We start from the raw sequence: 22373 nt of genomic DNA on the forward strand, positions 1-22373 counted from the left end.
ACCAGTCTTACAAGATATGTTAAAAGGGATTCTTTGAGTGGAAAGGAAAGACCATAATTAGGAGTCAGAAAGGTAGGAAGCACAAAACGAGTAAAATTAAATATGTCAATAAAAATTAGGGGATTCACAAAATAAAAGGACATGAAGTATGACACCATATACCTAAAATGTGGAGGCAGTAGGAAGAGGAGTAAAAATTCAAGACTTTTAGAGTGGGTTCAAACTTAAGCAACCATCAACTTAATATAGACTCCTGTTTGCATAAGATGTAAACCTAATGGTAAACACAAATCAAAAACCAATAGCAGGCAAAAATTAGAAAGGAATCTACATATATCACTAAAGAAAGGCAGCAAAACTGTGAAAGAGAACAAGAGAAGAAAGGAGTAGAGAAAAATTACAAAACAACTACAGAGCAAATAACAAAATGGCAATAAGTATGTACGTATCAATAATTACTTTGATTTAATTTTTTAATGTTTATTTTTGAGAGAGAGATAGTGTGAGTAAGGGAGGGGCAGAGAGAGATGGAGATAGAATCTGAAGCAGGTTCCAGGCTGTCAGCACAGAACCCGATGTGGGGCCTCAAACTCACTAGCCATGAGTTCATAACCTGAGCCTAAGTCGGACATTTAACCAACTGAGCCACCCAGGTATCCCTATCAATAATTACCTTGAGTTTAAATGGACTAAATGCTCCAATCAAAAGATACAGTGTAACAGAATAGATAAAAAAGGAAGATCCATCTATATGCTACCTACAACAGACTCATTTGAGACCTAAAATACACTTGCAGACTGAAAGTGAAGTGATAGAAAGGCATTTATCATGCAAATGTAAGTGAAGAGAAACCAGGGTAGCAGTACTTATATCAGACAAAATAGACTTTAAAATAAGGACTGTAATAAGAGACAAGGACACTGCATAATCATAAAGGGAACAATTCAACATGATATAGTAATTGTAAACAATTATGCACCCAACATGGGAAAAAGCCACATACATAAACATAAAGGAAGCAATCAATAGTAATACAGTAATAGTAAGGGACACTAACACCTCACATCAATGGACAGATCATCCAAATAGAAAATCAACAAGGGAACGGTGGTTTTGAATGACACATTTGACCAGATAGTTCTAAGATATATTTAGAATATTCTGTCCTAAAACAGTGGAATACACATTCTTTTCAAGTGCACGTGGAGAATTCTCCAGAATAAATTAACTATTAGGCCACAAAACAAGACCCAACAAATTCAAAAAGATTGAAGTCATATTATGCATCTTTTCTAACCACAACACTATGAAACTAGAAATAAACCACAAGAAAAAATATGAAAGAACATAAATACAGTGGGGTTAAGTAACATGCTGTAAAATAATAAATGGGTCAACCAAGAAATCAAAGAGGAAATCAAAAAGTACATGGAGACAAGTGAAAATTAAAACACAATGGTCCAAAATCTTTGGGATGCAGTAAAAGTGGTTCTAAGAGGGAAGTTTATAGCAATATAGGCCTACCTCAAAAAGCAAGAAAAATCTTTAATAACCTAACCTTACACCTAAAGAAGCTAGAAAAAACAAAACCCAAAACCAGTAGAAGGAAGGACATAAAAAAAGAGTAGACAAAAAGTAGGAACAGTAGACCAGGAGCTGATTCTTTGAAAAAGCAACAAAACTGATAAACCTTTAGCCAGTCATTAAAAAGAAAAAGAGGAGTCAATATCAGAAAGGAATGAGAAGAAATAACAACTAACACCACAGAAATACAAAGGATTATGAGAATATTATGAGAAATTATATGTCAACAGATTGGACAGCCTAGAAGAAATGGATAAATACCTAGAAACATATAACCTTCCAAAATTGAATCAGGAAGGAATAGAAAATTTGAACACACCAATTACCAGCAATGAAATTGAATCAGTAACCAAAAACTCCCAACAGACCAAAGTCCAAGACCAGATGGCTTCACAGGTGAATTCTACCAAACATTTAAAGAGGAGATAATACCTATTCTTCTCAAACTATTCCAAAAAATATAAGACAAAGGCCATTCTGTGAGGCCAGCATTACCCTGATACCAAAACCAGATAAAGACACTGCTGAAAATGAAGTACAGGCCAATATCTCTGATGAACATGGATGCAAAAATCCTCAACAAAATATTAGGAAACTGAACCCAACAGTACATTAAAAAAAAATTATTTGCCGCAGTCAAGTGGGATTTATTCCCAGGATTCAAGAGTGGTTCAGTATTCACAAATCAATCAACATGATACATCATATTAATAAGAGGATAAAAGCCATATGATCGTTTCAGCAGATTCAGAAAAAGCCTTTGACAAAGTACAACATCCATTCATGATAAAAGCTCTCAACAAAGTAGGTTTAGAGGGAACATACCTCCACATAATAAAGGCCATCTATGAAAAACCTACAATTAACATCATACTCAATGGTGAAAAACTGAGAGCTTTGCCCCTAAGGTTAGGAACAAGAAGACAAGGATGCCCACTGTCAATATTTTTATTCAACATAGTACTGGAAGTCCTAGCCACAGCAGTCAGACAAGAAAAAGCAATAAAAAGCATCCACATTGGTAAGGATGAAGTAAATTTATCACTATTTGCAGATGACATGACACGATAGATAGATAGATAGATAGATAGATAGATAGATAGATAGATAACCCTAAAGACTCCTCCAAAAAACCTACTAGAACTGATAAATGAACTCAGTAAGGATGCAGGATACAAAATTAATATACATAAATCCATTGTATTTCTAGACACTAATAATGAAACAGCAGAAAGAGAAACTAAGAAAACAATCTCATTTATAATTGCACCAAAAATAATAAACTACCCAGGAATAAACTTTAACCAAGGAGGTGAAAGACTTGTACTCTGAAAACTATAAAACATTGATGAAAGATACTGAAGATGACACAGACAAATGGGAAGACATTCCATGCTCATGGATTCGGAGAACAAATACTGTTAAAATGTCAAAGCAATCTACAGATTTAATGCAATCTCTATCAAAATACCAACAGCATTTTTCACGTAACTAGGAAGTAATCCTAATTTGTATGGAACCACAAAAGGCCTTGAATAACCAAAGCAATCTTGAACAAGGACAAAGCTGGAGGTATCACAATCCCAGATTTCATGGTATAGTACAAAGCTATAGTAATCAAAATAGTATAGTACTGGCACAAAAATAGACACATAGATCATTGGAACAGAATAGAAAGCCCAAAAATAGACCCACGCTTTTATGGTCCGTTAATCTAGGACAAAGGAGGCAAGAATATGCATTGGGAAAAAAATCAGCTTCAATAAATGGTGCTGGGAAAATAGACAGCTACATGCAAAAGAGTGTAACTGGACCACTTTCTTATACCATACAGAAAAATAAACTCAAAATGGATTAAAGACCTAAATGAGAGACCTGAAACCATAAAAATCCTAGAAGAGAGAAAAGGCAATAATTTATCTGACATTGGCCATAACAACATTTTTCTGCATGTGCCTCCTTTGGCCAGAGAAACAAAAGCAAAATGAAACTATTGGGACTACATCAAAACAAAAAGCTTCTGCACAGCAAAGAAAAGAGTCAACAAAACTAAAAGGCAACCTATGGAATAGGAGAAGATATTTGCAAAGACATATCTGATAAGAGGTTAGAATCCAAAATGTATAAGGAACGTGTACAGCTCAACACCAAACCCCCCCCCCCAAATAATCCAATTTAAAAATGGGTAGAAGGCAGGAACAGACATTTTTCCAAAGAAGACACAGATGGCCAACAGACACATGAAAAGATGCTCAGCATTACTCATCATTAGGGAAATGCAAATCAAAACTACAGTGAAGTATCACCGCACACCTATCAGAATAGCTAAAATCAAAAACAAAAGAAAAACAAGGATATGGACAAAAAGGAACCCTGGTTCAGTGTTGGTGGGAATGCAAACTGGTGCAGCCACTGTGAAAAACAGTATGGAGATTTCTCAAAAAATTAAAAATTAATATAAGACCCAGTAATTCCTCTACTGGGTATTTACCCAAAGAATATGAAAACAGTAATTTGAAGGGATATGTGCACCCCTATGTTTATTGTGGCTTTACAATAGCCAAGTTATGGAAGCAGCCCAAGTGTCCATCAATAAGTGAGTGGATAAAGAAGTGGTATATATATACACAATGGTATATTTCTCAGCCACATAAAAGAATAAGATCTTCCTATTTGCAACAACATGGATGGACCTGCAGAGTATTATGCTAAGTGAAATAAGACAAAGACAAAAACCAAATGATTTCACTCATGTGAAATTTAAGAAACAAACTAATGAACAAAGAAAGAAAAGACAAAAACACAGACTGTTAAATACGGAGAACAAGCAGATGGCTGCCAACGGGGAGATGGGGGATGCAAATAGTTGAAGAGGATTAAGAGTACACTCATCTTGATAGTCGCTGAGTAATGTACAGAATTGTTGAATCATATTGTATACCTGAAACCAATGTAACATGGTATGTTAATTATACTTGAATTAAAAATTATTTTTTAATGTTTGTTTATTTTTGAGAGAGAGAGAGCGCGAGTGGGGTGAGGGGCAGAGAGAGAGGGAGACACAGACTCTGAAGCAGGCTCCAGGCTCTGAGCTGTCAGCAGGCTCGAACTCATGGACTGGGAGATCATGACCTGAGCTGAAGTCAGATGCTTAACCGACTGAGCCTCCCAGGTGCCCCAAATTTAAAAATAATTTAAAATTGTAATCCTCAAACCAGATGTTTTTTATCTTTTCCCTTTTATTAGCTTAATAAGTAATTGGTTATGATTATTGAAAAATTAATTTTTATTTAAAAAAAATTTTTAATGTTTTTATTTATTTTTGAGACAGAGAGAGGCAGAGCATGAGCAAGGGAGGGGCAGAGAGAGAGGGAGACACAGAATTGGAAGCAGGCCCCAGGCTCTGAGCCATCAGCCCAGAGCCCGACGCAGGGCTCGAACCCGCGGACCGCGAGATCGTGACCTGAGCTGAAGTCGGACACTTAACCGACTGAGACACCCAGGCGCCCCCCGAAAAATTAATTTTTAAAGATCCCAGTTCTTTTCCTTGCTTTCTTCTCTGTGCACATTGTCATCTTCATATTTTGTAGCGGCTCTTGTATCATGGATATTTTTTTCCTATCTTCAATGTAACTTGAACCTCACAGACCTTGAGCTCCAGGCAAAGTGAGTCAGAAACACAACTCTGAAATTTAAGACAGGATCTAGTTTTTAAATACATCACCTGGCACCTAAACACCTCACATTCATCAAGAAGCCCTTTGGGTGTTCTGGGGTTAAGGACTAGGTAGGTTGTCTAATGGTTAGTCATCGAGTTATTTTTGTAACCATATTCTCCTCTGCTGTTTTCCTCTGAATCAGAGTATTTGTAGCAGGTGTGAGCATTTTTTAATTGTTACTTCCATAAAAGTAAAATGCTGTTCCTTCACAGCACTTATGATCATATCTGGCATGGTTTGAAAGCTAATTTACTTAGCTAAATGCGACAACCCCCGTGATGCCCTCATGGCTTGCCTGCTCAGACCTGAGAGGAGTCTGAACCACTAACGAAACTAGTTCAGTAATAGAATCAACAGCAAGGGAAACAGTTTAGTCAGGGTGAAGGTGTAGGTTCCCACCCTCTCCCCCCACCCCCCCCGCCGCCATCATTCTTGGATATCACATTGTCTACCTCTGACCTCTCCATTAATTAGTTCCTTTTTACTTTCTTTTGATTGGCTTCCTTTCTGGTAACTGTTAATTATTTATGGTAATGGAGGCCAAGGAGGAGGTGGACAACTAAAATCTAGAAATGAACTTTGTAATTTATAATACTTGAAAATCAAAGTTTGCGGTTCTGTTTATATATACAAAAGTGTGGTATGGTGCCCCTTGGAATCATGTGGCTTTGTGCCACTGCAGAGAGACTGTGCTGGAGCTGGACAGCAGGAGGGAATAGGCTACAGGATGATCAGAGGACATGGCGGGGGTGAGGGGGCCAGAGATTGGCACTCCTTTTTTAATTCAATAGACACGCAAGATACAAAGATGAATGAAACAATTCTTGGTCTCATGGAGTTTGCAATAAAGTGGGATCTAGAAGGAGAGTGAGGTAGAGTGACACATACACAGACCTAGTAGCATCTAGTCCCACCTGCTGAATTCAGTGCAGACTTCATAGCCCTTATTTTCACTCCATCCCTGTGCATCACCTGACACTGCCGATCATTCTCTATTTCAAAGTCTTATTCCCTTTAGCTTCTGCATGCCTCTATCTTAGACATGACTTCTTAGTTTTGGCTCTATTCTTTCGACGGTGGTAAATTTTGCATTTCCTAGAATACTCCTCTCTTTTTCCCCCTCTTACCCTATGCTATTAATTCCTAACCATTTACCACCACCCAGCACTTCAAAGGGATATGGCAGACTCTCATCAGGTAGCAGTGGCTTCTTATGGCAGTGGTTTTTGACCAGGTGATGGAACAGTATCCTGAGCACCAGGAGGAGCAGCTCCCTGGTGATGGAACAGTATCCTGAGCACCAGGAGGAGCAGCTCCCTGGTGATGGAACAGTATCCTGAGCACCAGGAGGAGCAGCTCCCTGGGTGATTCTGATGCATTCTCCCCTGCCCTTAGGCAGCTTCTGTGTCTTTTTAACCTATAGCACAGTAGTCAGCCGTAGTAGAGCTCAGTGATGGTGAGTCTTTACTAGCAGCTGGTACAGTGTGCTATAGGTACACAGAGCAGGTTTACTTAACTATCTGAGAAAGTCAGGAGAGGCTGCATACAGGAGCTATCAGTTGACCTAAACTGAATTTATCAGATGGATAAGCCTTAAAGGAGATTCAAAGAGGTGGATTTTCAGAGACAGGGAGATGCATTATTAAAATCTAGGAATATATGAATGGCAGGTGGTTAGGTACACAGGCTTCTTTATTAAAGCCCAAAACATTAGGATGAAAAAGCACTTTTTGAATCTTCAACAAGATTGGTATGAGTCAAATAAAAGTAAGATGTTCTGCATCATTGGACAGGTAATAAATGTATGGGCTTCATTGTTCCCAAGAAATACTGGCGTGAAATATTCTGTTAATTTTAAGAAAGAGCTTCATTCTTTCATTCACTGAAAACTCGCTGAAGCATCTTCCAGTGTCAAACACTATTATGGGTGGTATATATCCAGTAGTGAGCAAAAAACAAATATAGCCCCTGCCTGCATGGGGCTTACAATGAGGGAAAAAAATAGACATAAAGCAAATAATCACTACAGACACACCAACTGTGATCAGTGCTGTGTGTGCTATGAGAAAGTCTAACAGCGTGACCCAAGTGAGGTTAGGGATGAAATGAATAATGATTGGAGGTTAATTAGAAAAAACATCAGGGGGAGAGGCAGAGAGAAGACATATACAAAGTTCAAAGCAAATGGTTTGGACAGGTTTTATGAAGGGCTCTAACATGGCTCGAATGAGAGACACTGTCAGGGAGGAGACACCACTTTTCCCCACATGGCCACTGCACAGAGGCCTAAGTGGAGCAGCCACTGGGGTGGATGCAGTAGCATTTGCTAAACATTGTGCTAGTTGCTGGGATCTCAAGGGGGTAATGAGACACATTCTAGAACCTGCCTTGCCTGCTCAGAGATTCCTCCTCAGTCTATGAAATGTAACCACTTATGAGGTAAATACAAGATCCTTTGAGAGCACAGAATTCTGAGGTCAGCCAGCTTAGTCTCGGGGAATTGTGGAGATAAAGCTGCGTTTTCAAAAATCAATGAAAAAGGAAGCCATTTCAGAAGAGAGCTGTACAACAAAATCCAGGTGTGAGGAGCGTGGCGCATTTGCAGAACTTCAGGGAGCTTTGTATGGGCCCCGGTACAGCGTTTAGAAGAGAATTGAAGGAAATAATCACACATGAAAGGCAGAAGCCAAATGTTAGAAATTTACATGCACTGAGGAATTTGAACTCTATCTGGCAGGTGCTTCTTGGAAGTGGTGAGGGAGGGGATGAGGAGGCGGTGGCATCGAAAGGGAATGACTTCATCTGATGCTTGTTTTACAAATTACTATTCTGGCAGTAGCACAAATAGATGGAGAAACTAGGCCTGGACCTAATTTCTAGAGGACCAGGGGATCTGGGGACCAGATCCAAGGATCGTGTGGCAATTCTGGGGACAATTGGTGGTGGCCTGCTGCAGCAGTGGCAGTGTACGTGGGGAGAATGGTGGGTGAGGAAGCTGTTTGGGGGTAGGATCTTGGAGGACTTCTTGGTGTTGAGGGAGGAGTGAGGAAAGGAGGAGTCGAGCATGATGCCCAGTGATCGTTTGGGTGACAGGCAGGTGTGCATGATGCCATTTTCTAAGGCAACACCGTGTAGGAATGGCAATGTGTGCAGAGGACAACTGTCGAGATCCAGCTGGACAAGCTTACATGGAGAGATCTGTGGAGCAGTCCAGTGAAGATGTCCCTTAGAGCCCAAACTGCACTAGAGACAGGAACAGGTGAGATAAGGGCAGGGCCAAGAGCTGTTCATTTCTTTCTTTTTTTTTTTTTAATCAGCTTTTTATTCTAGAATAGTTTGGGATTTACAGAAAAGTTATAAAAATCGTACAGAGTTCCCATGGATTTATTATTTCTTTAGGTCTTCTACCTCTTCCTTGAGTTTTTGCCGTATTGGAATGGGTGTCCTTGTTTTCACAGATATTCCCACATAAATGCTTAACAGCTTATGTAGTTCAAAACACAAAGCAATATAAAAAGACATAGAGTAGGGGCACCTGGGTGGCTCAGTCAGTTGAGCGTCCAACTTCGGCTTAAGGTCATGAACTCACAGTTTGTGAGTTTGAGCACTCACAGTTTGTGAGTTTGAGCCCCATATCGGGCTCACTGCTGTCAGCCTGTCAGCACAGAACCTGCTTCAGAGCCTCTGTCCCATTCTCTCTGCCCCTCCACCACTTGTACTTTCCCAAAATATAAATATTTTTTCAAAAAAAGACATAGAGTAAAAAATCTTATTCCAACCCCTGCCCCCATCTGCACTGTTTACTCCCACTCTGTACAGATAGCTTTTTTCTTAGTCTATACTAATCCTTCCAGTTTCTTTTTAATGTAAATATAAGCAAATAATAAGAATATACTTTGTATGTTTCCTCCTTTTCTTATCAAAATGTACTATATTGTGGACACTGTTCTGTCACTTGCTTTTTGCTGAACAATATACCTTAGAGATTAGTACGTATCGTAGAACTACACTGTCTGAGAAGGCAGCAACAGACTGGCCGTAAGTGGCTACTGAGCACTCGAAATGTGAAATGAAAACCAGAATTTAAATTTAAATTTAGATTTTAAAATGGAAGCAGTATAAATTATTTTCCCATTAAACATTATTTTGGTAGAATGACCTTTCACTTCAGCCATCAAAAATGCAGTATCCAAATTAAGATGTGGTGTTAAGTGTAAAACACACTGGGTTAGACTATTAGAAAATGTAAAATTACATATGTGGCTCAAATTACATTTCTACTGAGCAGCACTGATATAGAGCATTATTTTTGTACAGTTGTATAGTATTCTGTTGTAGAGTACCATATTGAACCAGCCCACTGTTGATGTATACTTGAATTGCTTCCAGTCTTTTACTGTTAGAAATGCAGAAATGCTTAACCTTGTCCATGCATCACTTCCCATGTGTGCAGATTGATCTGTGAAATGAATTCCCAGGATTGGAGTCGCTGGGTTAGAGAGTACTGTGTTGGTAATCCTGATATTGCCAAATCATCCTCCATAAGAGTTGTACCAGTTTGCACTGTCCACCAACAATGTGTGTGAGTGCCAGGGTCTTCGTATACTGCTGTTTTACACTACAGTATCTACATGTTTAGGATCTGATAGTGAACACATTTCTTTTTGCTAATTCTGAGTTTTAAGAAATCACAGATGGTTTGCCTTTTTTCACTAAAAAAATAAAAGCTACTAACTAATGATGAAACTCTCAGAATCAGCATGTTTTTTTTTTTTCTTTTTCAAATGAAAATGCCAAGGAATTAACACACAGTTTTCCCGGGCTCTCCATTTCTCTGGAAGTTGTGGTTCCACCAGATACAGATTTAGGAAGAGAGACTCTATGAGGGTTCATTATTTATAAGGGACATTTTCTTTTGTTTTCTAAAAGTAGGAGTTTTCTCAGATTCTTCCAGCAGTCTTCCCTGGCTCTGGTGGATTAACACTACAAGGTAGACAGGCAGTGTAGGCAGGATTTGTATACTGCTAGATTTTCAGTTCCCTGGATTAGTCTTAGTGGAGCTTAACACATTCTAACCTGACAGGCTTCTTAACTGAGGAAATCCACTGACATAATTGGAGCTTATGAGTGACCATAATGGTTAAATAACCAATTGTTTGCTGTTAATAAGCTGCAGAAAAAGTTCATCTTTCTACCATAAAGATCTCACTGCCATCTCTCTTTTGAGACTAGTGTGCCCTCTACTGCCCTCTTCGCCTTTTCTTCTTTCAGAATGAAATGAAGAACTAGACATTCAGCATCCAAAAACAAGTTGCTTCAATTTTTCCATTTGTAGGAATCGGAAAATGAGATTCTCATGAAGAGAACTCTGTGTAGTTAGACGTGTCAGATAAGTTAATAAATTCTTATAATGGAAATCCTTTACTTACAAGGATGTATCGAATTACCAACATATTGGCAAATCCTAGAAATGTATTTTATAGCAAATATGACTATGGACATTAACTATCTTTAATATTTTATTGATTTTCAGTATGAAAAGTTTAAGCAAAGCTGAGACTGTTACTGTTGATCAGGCAGGAAGAGCCTTAGGACTTACTGGAATGGTCATCCTTGGCAACGGGTGATGTTGAGTCATTTCTACTCTGCTTAATCTAAGAATCAGTCTACAACTTTCCAATGGGAAGCAGCTGCATCATAGCTATTCTCCATGTCCCTTTTTGCTTCTTACAGCTAATTGTGCTTAATTATTTTGTTTCAGGAAGGGTTTTCACTCATTGGTAGCAAGAACTGGTTGAAGATTGTGAGACGCATGGATTGTCTGTTGTTTGGAACAACGATAAAGGCAAGATACTGTGTAGCCAACTATTTTTAAGCAAATGATCGTACCCTTGTCATCTTCTAACTATGCATGGGGATGGAGTGAGTGCGGGAGCTTCTGTTTGCAGGGGAAATGGTACTGGGAAGAATATGTATGTTTAAGAAAGGTTTGTATTGGGAACATAACATGAAACAAGGTGTGTAGAGAGGCAGAAGCCTAGTTAGGAAGAGGGTGTTTCTGAAGAGCCAGGGCTTTGATTGATCTGTCGACGCCTGTCTGACAGAGCCGTGCAACCATTCTCCAGTCCCCAGGCACAAACTGCGAGGATGTGGGGTACATCATTGTTTGTCTTACTATTTTCGAATGCTTTACTGTGTCTTTTCATTTTCCCTTTTCAATATTCAAAAATTTCCCTTTTACTTGCTTCCTAGCTGCATTAAACATAAAGAATGATCCTCATCAGAGAAACATACAATACAGACTAATCACCTGGATTATTTTCTTTGAGAAATAACTGTAAAAAAAAAAACAGTCTGTTAACATTCACCCAGTAGATAATATTGAAATTTAGGTGAAAGCTCCTGATTTTTCATGGGCTCATAGACTGAGAGTTGGAAGAGCATCTAATAGAGCACTTAATAGAAGGGTCTTAGCCTGGGGTTCACAGACCCTCCAAAGGGTCCTTAAAGAATTCAGGAGACCATGAACTGCGTAGATATTCACTGACACCTAACTGAGATGTATCATTTCCTTCAGCTATGAATGTAGGCATCAGAGCCCAGTCGTATTAGACCTTTGCCCCAGTAGATATCAGCTACTTTCATGCCACATCACAGGTATGTTCAGTGTCAGGCTCATCACTGCCTCAGAATTATGGTGGTGATTAGTCCCTCTGCTAGAGCTTTTTAGTCATGTGTTAAGCATATGTATTGTTAATTCACAAATTAGTGTTTTAATATTGTAGTAAACTACTTCAGTATAATTGGTTTCCTTTATAATCCAATGTATTTTATGTGATTAAAAACATTGTTTTGACCAGGGGCGAGGGGGGGTTGCTGGGGTGGGGAGAGCTGGGTGGCTCAGTCGGTTGAGTGTCTGACTCTTGGTTTCGGCTCAGGTCTCGATCTCACACTTTGTGGGTTCAAGCCCTACACTGGGCTGCAATGACAGGCTCTGCTCTCTCAAAATAAATAAATAAACTTTATTAAAACACACACATACACATTGTTTTGAGAAGCAATTCACTGGCTTCACCAGATTGCCAAAGGGGTCTGGAGCGCATACTCAAGAGCCCCTCTTTTCATTTATGTATGAGGGCACAGAATTCAACTTATGCCAATAGTCAAGGCTGTAACTGGCTGTCAGAGAACTGGGCCACCGACTTATCTTCTGACTCCCAGCCTGGGACTGTCATGCCAGAACAACGTGAGTTTGAACTCGCAGGTTTGAACTCGTGGATTTTTTTTTTCTGATAAATACCGTACGGCACTATAAGTGTATTTTCCTTATGATTTTCTTAACAGTTTCTTTTCTCTAGCTTACCTCATTCTAAGAATACAGTGTATACACATGTAACATATAAAATGTGTTAATTGACTGTTTATGTTATCAGTAAGCTTCCTGTTAATAGTAGGCTATTAGTAGCTAAGTTCTGGGGGAGTCACAAGTTCTACTTGGAATTTCAGCACTCCTCACTCCCACATTGCAAGAGTCAACTGTATATGTCTTTCTAAAAGTTACACCGTGCCATATGTCTGATATGTGAGTTCTAATTTTTTCCTGATATATACTATTACAATTTTTAACCATAAAGAGTAAAATAAAAACCAACCGTAATTTGACCACTGAAAAATAATCATTATTAACATTTTAAAGTTGCTATGTGGCAGGTATATTATGTCAAGATAGCATTCAGATGCACATGACAGAAAAATCCAGACATAGTGGCCCCCAAAATTAGGGGTGTATTTTTTTTTCACTAAATAACAGAAATAGGGAGGTGGTAGCTTTGGCTCAGCAATTTCACAGTGCCAAGGTCAACATCTTAGCAATTCCTTGGCCTCTCCCTCACATTTGCAAAATGGTTGCTCTAGCTCTATTGAATGTCTATTGAAGGAAAACCAGCTTCATCTGTCCCTTTCATAAGGAAAGCATAAACTTTCTATGAGGCTTCCACCTTGCACAACCCCTAGAATATGTCTACTTATGTCTCATGGACCAGACAACGTAATGTGGCCAATTCCAATCTGCTAATATGAGCAAAATGAGTGCTTGGCTTTTCCAGCCTCTTGTATGTATCAGCTCATGGCAATGAACCCTGTGTCTGCTGTATAGATAATTTATAAACTTGGGATTGTAGTATACAGAGTACTTTGTATCCTGCCCTCTTGTCATGTAACATTATGTCAGGAATATTATACCAAGTCATTTCTTAGTCTTTGAAAATGTGATTGTTTGTGGCTACCTAGCATTTTATTGTTTGGATGCAACATAATTCAGCTAACTAATCCCCACGTTTCCACTATTATAAAAATGTTTTGATTTTCATAAGGATTTATTTGTAGGACTCTTGAGACAGAAGCCTAGAATATATATTTATCTTGTACATTTGCCCTCTCTGTAGGTTGTTTCTGTTTCTACAGAACTAGTGGTATGTGAGAATGCTCATTTATCCAAATTCTAATACGGCGTATCATTTAAATTTTGGCGCAGTTCATGATCTCATGGTTCATGAGATCAAGCCCTATGTCAGACTCCATGCTGAGAGCGTGGAGCCTGCTTGGGATTCTCTCTCCTTCTCTCTCTGCTCTTCCCTACTCACTCCACACCCGCCCAGTCACACACTCTCTCTCCCCAAAGTAAATAACTATTGGGGCGTCTGGGTGGCTCGGTTAAACGTCTGACTCTTGATTTTGGCTCAGGTCATGATTTCACAGTTCTTGAGTCCAAGCCCCACATCAGGCTCTGTGCTGACAGCATGGAGCCCGCTTGAGATTCTCTGTCTCCCTCTCTCTCTGCCCCTCCCCTGCTCATGCACACTTCTGCTTTCTCTAAAATAAATAAACATTAAAAATATTAAAAATAACTTTTTAAAAAGCTAGCTTCCAATCTGATTGGCAAAAATGAACATCTTCCTTTAATTTGCATTTCTTTGATAACAAATGAGAATGAACATTTTTTGTGTCTTTGTTAGCCATCTATATTTCTTCTTTGAATCACTTACTGGCTAGTTTTGACTTACTTTCCTCTTCAAAGTATTTAGACAGAATATGTATAGAGATTACATGTTATATACATGTATAGATTACATGCTATGTAGAAATGTTTATGTAATTTGTGTAGTTATATGTATTTGTATATATGCCATATATGTAGTTTTTAGAAATATTGCTACATAGTTGTGCTTACTGTTACTGGGAATGATATTCTTTACCCCGAAGTTATTTCTAGCTGCTTATTATTAGATTTTTTCTGAATTGAAATTTAGCTTCCTTACTAAACTTTTATTAACTGATCATTTGTTACTTGTTTTAATTTCTAGGAAAGTGATTTTATAATCTACAATGACAATTATAGTTATTTCCAGTAGTTTATATTTATTACTTTTCTCACCTTACTGAATTATCTAGACCCTTCAGAACATTAATTTTATGGTTATAGCATCATCTTTGACATCTTCCTGACCTGAATGGGAAGAAGTGTTTAGATGTTAAGAACATTTCTAGCTGTTGACTGGATGGATATTCTTTACCATTTAAGGGAAACAATTCTTTCAGTTATAGTTTATCTATCAATACTTTTCTCAGGATTACATATTAAATTTTATCAAAAGCTTTTTGACACCTTACCAAGATCATGTCTTTCTTTTTCCTTTCTATGATGTATTGACTTGATATATTAATATTGAACCAACAGATTCTTATTTTTGCCTTACCTGGAAAAGGATATCTTTGGTGTTCCTTGCCTTGGATAACTTTTAATTAACCAAGTATTATGTAACAAACACCAGTGTTTAAGTTGATAAATGGAAGAAGTATTTTGAAATAAAATTTTTATTCTGTTATCAGCAATTTAGTATAGCTTAAATTCTGTGGATAATAAAAGTTACTTCTTTTCCCTCTGGCTGAAGTAAGTAGATTATATAAGTTCTGCCTACTTGTAAGTTGGGCTTCCTTTTTTTTTGTTAGTAATTCTGATCAAAATGGTCCAGGCCAACCGGCAAAGGGTCAACATGTAATTACCTACCTAAAGGGACTTTGGTTTAAAGGAATAAACATAAACCACTCTCCTCTTTGCCCCCAGTAACTCACTGAAGAATGTTCTCATGATTTTGTCTAGCCTAGGCTTTGAGTAACGCCTCTTGGTTTCAGAGTAAAGGATCAAAGAAAAGTGTTGAAGTCCCTTCTCTCATTAAGTCCTTTTTCTGTACTCCCCTCTCCCTCCTTTTCTATGGTAGAGGAATTCTCTACCAGTGGTGGGGAAAACTGCTTTGGTTGGGGTCCTAGTGATGGGAGACTATATAGATCTGAGCATTGAATTTAAAACCAGCAGGAAAACCCGGCAAGCTGGTGAGGACTTGTATCTCTGTGGTTCTCCTCCCACGTGGTGTTAACCAGGTGCCTGTCTTCCACGTATGCTGGCACCATATAACATCAGCTGTAGAGCCTGAGGCTTAAGAATCTCCAAAAGGAGATGCTGTTCATGCCCAAGAGTCAGAATTTACTGGGCCAATGCCTTCCAGAAGCTGGAGCCTGACTTTCATGTGAGTACATGAAGAGAAGTGTCAAGAGGCAAGCCCTTATCCTTAACTTTTGTTTCCTCAAGGCGTCTGTGTGAAGGGAATTTTCTGTTTGTTGTAATAACTTGAAATTAAGTGTTCTAAAATAGGAGAGAACAATCTAACATTACGCCATCACCTAAAATACAGTAATTTTGAGTTAATCTCCTTAGACGATAGACTATATTTAGGCCAGTTCATGGCTGTTGATACATACTTAAAAACTTTTCATTTCACCACAAGAAGCCCTTTCTCACTTAATTATGGCATAAGAATAAATCTGATTAAGATTTTCAACCTAGGAGTCCTTTTTGTTAACCCAGTGACAGTTTTCCATTGTGCCCCACGGCACTGAGGATGTGGGATGGTGATGTAACTCACTGTCACATTTTTCTTGATGTACCTTAGTTTTATCTTGGGTCCACATGCATTGAGGTGATATTTCTGGCTTCAGATGATAAAGCTCAAATTGTACCTGAGAATTTTACAGAAGCAAACACGGAGCCAGGCTTCAGTTAGGCTATTGAACATATAGCCTACCCTGTCATTCTGGGAACTACATTCAATGTTTATTATTTTTGGGACAGAGAGAGACAGAGAATGAATGGGGGAGGGGCAGAGAGAGAGGGAGACACAGAATCGGAAACAGGCTCCAGGCTCTGAGCCATCAGCCCAGAGCCCGACGCGGGGCTCGAACTCACGGACCGCGAGATCGTGACCTGGCTGAAGTCGGACGCTTAACCGACTGCGCCACCCAGGCGCCCCTGGGAACTACATTCTAAAGAAACCCTAACTGTCCAGACTCCTTCTTATGCACATTCACATACAGACACCTCTAGGCTTACATGATTGGTCTGAGATTTTTGCCCTGACAATACACTTAATACTCATCTGTTTCTGTATACAGCTTTTCATCCAGCTAAGAGGTACAATTTTTAATGTGATTACGTTTCAAAAGGTTAATTACAAAATCAGCATGGAAATATCTAATATAAAGGTATTTCATATAAAAAAGGTATTTCTTTTTTAATTACTTTTTTAAAAATTTGTTTAATGTTTATTTATTTTTGAGAGAGAGACAGAGCACAAGCAGGGGAGGGGGCAGAGAAAGAGAGAGACACAGAATCCAAAGCAGGCTCCAGGCTCTGAGCTGTCAGCACAGAGCCCGATGTGGGGTTTGAACCCATGAACCGTCAGATCATGACCTGAGCTGAAGTCAGATACTCAACCAACTGAGCCACCGAGGCACCCCTAAAAAAGGTATTTCATATAGATGTCTTCATATAGAGTTTAAAGTAGTGTAAATAAATTGGAAACAGCTAATTAATTGTAAACAGGAAATCAGGTCAGTTTTATAAAAAACGATGCATAGAGTTACCAAAAATGAAACGTATAGTTCTCTTATCAGTTCTTTTCCCTTCCTCAGGGAAAAATCAGCTTTCAGTTACTCTTGAGAGTCTGGGGATTTATTCATCCAAGAGCAAAATGGCTAAGGAAATGAATAGGCAATACAGAAGAGATACAAATGACCAATATGCAGAAGAAAAATATTCAACCTTATTTGTAATCAAAGAAATGAAATTCTGCAATAAAAATCTATGTTACCCTAGTAGATTTAAAAACATTTAAAAGAGGGGCTCCTGGGATGGCTCAGTTGGTTAAGTGTCCGACTTCAGCTCAGGTCATGATCTCCTGGTTCATGAGTTTGAGCCCCACATTGGGCTCTGTGCTGTCAGGGGGAGCCTGCTTTGGAACCTCTGTCTCCCTCTCTCTGCCCCTGCTCCATGCATGTGTGCACATTTGCCTGTGCTCTCTCTCAAAAATAAACTTAAAAAAATTTTTTTAATTTAAAAGAATAAGAATCTCCAGTGTTGGAGAGACTCTCAGTGGGAATAAATTGATACTATCCCGCCCACAGCAGTTTGGCACTACCAAAATACCCAAGACCTTTTGACCAGGCAAATCTGCTTTTAGGCATTTATGCACAGATGTATGTATAAGAATGCCTACCAAAGCTTTGTGGCTTACAATAGGAAAAAGGCTATAGATAAATGTTGGTAGGGGCCAGTTAAATAAAGGAATACTCTTCAGCCATTGAGAGCAATGAACTATACTTCTATTTTATATTTCTTATTAAATAAAAAAATCAGGTTACTAAACAGTAGTATAGTCTACCATATATATATATATAATATATTAATATTTTATACATTATATATATTCATTGTTGTAGGGGATGATAATGGATTATTTTATACTTAGGAAAAAGATGAAACGAATTAAAAGATAAGATCACCCAACAGTGGCAGTAAGGAGGGGGGCAGGGTCTGTTCTTCTAAACATGACACCTTACCATCACTTAGCCATGCTCAGAGTTTTCTCTAACTTAAATATGTGGCTTTGCCTAGTGGCTTTATCTAAAAATGTAAACAGTGCAAATTGGAACTAGGCAAACCAAGGAATTTTTATCTGTGGGAACTTACAGGATTTTGTGAACTCTAGCTAGAAACATTTTCCTGTTAGCAGAGTGATTTATGTGTTTAATAAATGTCACTGTGCTGAGTTAGCATCTGGATTTCTTTACAGAAGAAACTGAACAAAGGCACACGATACATACCATCTGTTTGGTATATATCGACTCCTCTAAACTAGATGGAATATTAGACTAGAAAAACAGGAAACTATTGCTACTAAAATACTGGATTTATCATTGTTACTGTTACAATTTAGTTCTAGTTTTAAACTTACAAGCCAGTAAGTATGATGTAGTTGCCAAATTTTTTACAATTCTAACGGCATCTCTCCCACATTTGCTTATTTGCCAAGGGATGGAACTCATACGGTAAATTAAAGGCAAAAGGCAATTTGTGTGGTAGTCTGGCTTCTTTAAGAATAAAGGGCACTACAGATTGCTAATAGGAGCTTCGTTAGCTCTTAGCATCTGCCTGTCCCCTGTTCCCCAGTCTCGTTTGTCAACTTCGCTGGTTTGTTTAGAGTACCATGTACCCAGTTTGCTCTTTTATATACTTAGGTTTAGAAAAATTTTGTTGAGCTAGCACTGATTTTTCACCTAAGGAATTAGAAGCTATGAAATCTTTATTCCGAGTAAGACAAAACACTGGTATTTTACTGTAGTCAGTAGTGACTTTCCTGGTCTGTATGATACGGGCTTTTCCATTTTTGCTGATGTCAATTCCCTGAAGGAAACCAATTTAGTATGAGCAGCTCCCCAAAGGGGGAAGAAAAGAAATTACCGCCTTTTCTCTATCCACATTAACAATCTAGAGTTACCGCTCCCCGCAAAGGGAAGCACTCCCTAGAGGTGCCCACAGTAAATAAAAGTGAGGGCTTCTAGGGGGAACTTTGCATCTGTCCAACAGAACAAGAGCCGCATGTTCCGGGTGCAGTTTAGTGGAGGGTCCAAGGAGCAGGCGCTGGAAAGCTGCTGCAGCTGCGTGCAGAAGCTGGCCCAGTATGTGACCGTCCAGGAGCCTGACAGAGTCAGCCAGGAACTCAGGCCAAGTGCTGGCCTGCTGGGGGCAGGTGAAAGCCAAGGGAAGGATTGTGCACAGCACATCCCACCACAGCACCGGGTAAGTAGGCCAGTGTGTTGGCTGCATGAGAAACCTGGCAAAGTATTGCTTTATGGGGACGAAATCACAGTGGAATGTGTTGAATCTATCCGGTTTGTAGGTTAAAAGATACCTAATGTTGAGTGACATATTTAAAAAAAAATTTTTTTTAATGTTTATTCATTTTTGAGAGAGACAGAGCACAAGTGGGTACAGGGAAGAGAGAGAGGGAGACACAGAATCTGAAACAGGCTCCAGGCTCTGAGCTGTCAGCACAGAGCCTGACGCGGGGCTCAAACTCCTGAACCGGGAGATCACGACCTGAGCCGAGGTAGGACGCTCAACCGACTGAGCCACCGAGGCACCCCGAGTGACGTATTTTTAAAAATATTTTTAAGTTTGTTTATTTTGAGACAGAGGGCGCACATGAGCAGCAGAGAGAAGATCACAAGCAGGCCTCACGCCATCAGTGAGCCCAATGTGGGGCTCAAACTCCCAAACCATGAGATCATGACCTGAGTCGAAATCAAGAGTTGGACACCTGACTGAGCCACCCAGGTGCCCCCATAATGTTGACTGACTTGTTTAGATTGAAGATTGATCCTCATTGTAGCTACCTATAATCCTAGACATCAGATTAGCCAGGTGTCCCGGCTGCATTCTGGGTGTCGTCATAGACAGTGGTTCTCAAAGTATGGTCTGTGGACCCTTTCCTGAGACCTTTCTCAAGGGGTCCATAAAGTCACCATTATTTTTATAATACTGAGACGTTATTTGCCCTTTTCACTTTGTCAGTATTTGCATTAATCTGACAAAAGAATTGTGAGCAAAGCTGCTGTCACCTTGGTACCCATCAAGGTAGTGGCCTCAAACTGTGCAGGTGGTGATCAATCTTCACCAATCACTCACAGTAAGAACACAGGCAGAGCTGCTGTGCCCTGGGAGGCATGGTGGCTGTTTGGAAGGGAAGTGCCTGAGGGCCTGTGCTGGGCGCTGAACCGGCCTTCTTCACGGAACACCGTTAGTACTTGAAAGAACAAGATAAACTAGGGTTATTCATACTTGGGCATTCAGTGGACACTTTCTCAAATGAAGGGAGCCTATCATTTCAGGAAAACAACTAATAGTATTTATCGACAATGATGAAGTAAGCTTTTCAAGGAAAAACTGGACTCTTGGAAAACGTGTATGTATCTGCCACTTGACCTCCACAGCTCCCTAACTCAGAAGACTATTCTGATAGTGCTTTTAACGAACATGAGTGTTTTTCTTTGGATATAATTACGTGACAAGATGTTTCAACATTTTGGAAGATCTGTATAGTCCAGCGAATCAGTATTTTCCAAATGACCAATCCAATGATGCTACAAAATCATGCACGGATAAAAGATCCATTCAAAGTGCAAAACAGACCAGTGGTTTTAATATAACAGAGTGTAACAAGTTAATTGCTATGATTTCAGATTCCATGTATACAGCTAACTTTTAAAAACCAGTCAATTGTTGAGTTTTGGTGTTCTATCAAAGAATATCTATCCACAATTATCCGAAAAGGCTACTGTAAGATACTTCTGCCTTTTCCATCTATGTATCTATGTGAAGCCAGACTTTCTTCATGTACCTCATCCAAAGCAACAGACTGAATGCAGTAGATAGGAGAGTCAAGCCGTCTTCCATTAAGCTAGACATTCCAGAGATTTGCAAAATCATGACATCTTTATTTTAGGAAATAGAGTTACTTTTCATAAACATTTTAAATAACATATATTGGGTTCACTTTTAAATGAATATTTTTAATTTTTGCTTTCACTTTTAACATGTAAATATTAGATATAGCCTAAAAAGCCGCTGTCCGAGGGCCTCAATAGTTTGTCAGATCATAGAAGGAGCTTGTGATCCTAAGTTTGAGAAGCACTATTACAGAATTTCTCCAGGAAGTACATATTCTCATGCTTCTTTGGCCTAATCCCAAATGCTGTTAGCATAGGCATTTGCCTCTGCTTTTGAGATGAAATTCTAGTTTCAAGTTGGGTTTTTTATATTCTACTTTGAGAAATGATTTTCCAAACCTGGCTTTCTAGCCTTTCATCCTATAAGGGCCCTTAAACTCAGTGGAGCAAGACCATTCATTGTTGCTGTTTTATCACCAAGTTTCTTGTGGTTCATAATTTATCTAGGGGGAACATAAATTTACATTATTTATCATAAGGTCTTTTTCTTTCAACAAGTGCTGTATGATTTCCTCTTGAATGTGTTCAGTTTGCCAAATAAGATTTCTAGAATTCTTTCCCTCCATTTGTTTGTCTGATCTTTGTGAAGATTTCTTCATGCTAAAGCTCCATTTCTTACAAACCCTGGATCTGGTTTCATTTTGCCACATCAGCTCCTGCTATATTAAGAATCACTTCCCTGCAAATGGGATGGAGTGGTTTATTACAAGGTACTCTATTAGTTTATGATCCTTTGCCCCCTAAGTAGAATGTCTTCTTTTGTAGGTTTCATCGATCGTTATTAGATTCAGATTACGGTACCCAGTGCGTGGAGTGGGACAGGAACCGAATAGGGTGCTAGAATTTGGGAAGTACGTCTGGAATGCCTTATAAAGGCAATGAAGACACGCCAGGCTGGAGCCTAACCAGGCTACACACTTATCTAAATATAAGAAGATAAATTGAGGCTGTAGCATGTAGGAGCAGATGCAGACTGAGGGTTCTGAGCTACAGCAACAAATGGAAGTTCTAGCTCTGATTTCAAAGGCTGGCCCCCAATACCCAGGTAGAAATATACCCAGAGTGGCTAGAAATTTTTCACATCTTTCCTCGATGCTGTATTCAGGGACTTTGACGATCTGCAGTTGGGGGTTATGCAGTGCTGTGCAAAGACCACAGGCTTCAGAATC

The 22373-nt window shown here is 39.1% G+C and overlaps 1 protein-coding gene across 1 annotated transcript in view; it reads left to right on the forward strand.

Annotated features, from left to right (window-relative positions):
- REC114 (REC114 meiotic recombination protein) overlaps positions 1-22373 on the forward strand; it is a 138575-nt gene that overhangs the window by 110230 nt on the left and 5972 nt on the right. The window contains exons 3-4 of the mRNA XM_040493216.1: positions 11066-11149; positions 19283-19495. Of these exons, the coding sequence (XP_040349150.1) occupies positions 11066-11149; positions 19283-19495 (297 nt within the window). The remainder of the gene's footprint in view (positions 1-11065; positions 11150-19282; positions 19496-22373) is intronic.

Source organism: Herpailurus yagouaroundi, unplaced genomic scaffold, assembly GCF_014898765.1.
Source record: "Herpailurus yagouaroundi ecotype Mexico unplaced genomic scaffold, PumYag 184, whole genome shotgun sequence".
NCBI classification, from domain to species: Eukaryota; Metazoa; Chordata; class Mammalia; order Carnivora; family Felidae; genus Herpailurus; species Herpailurus yagouaroundi.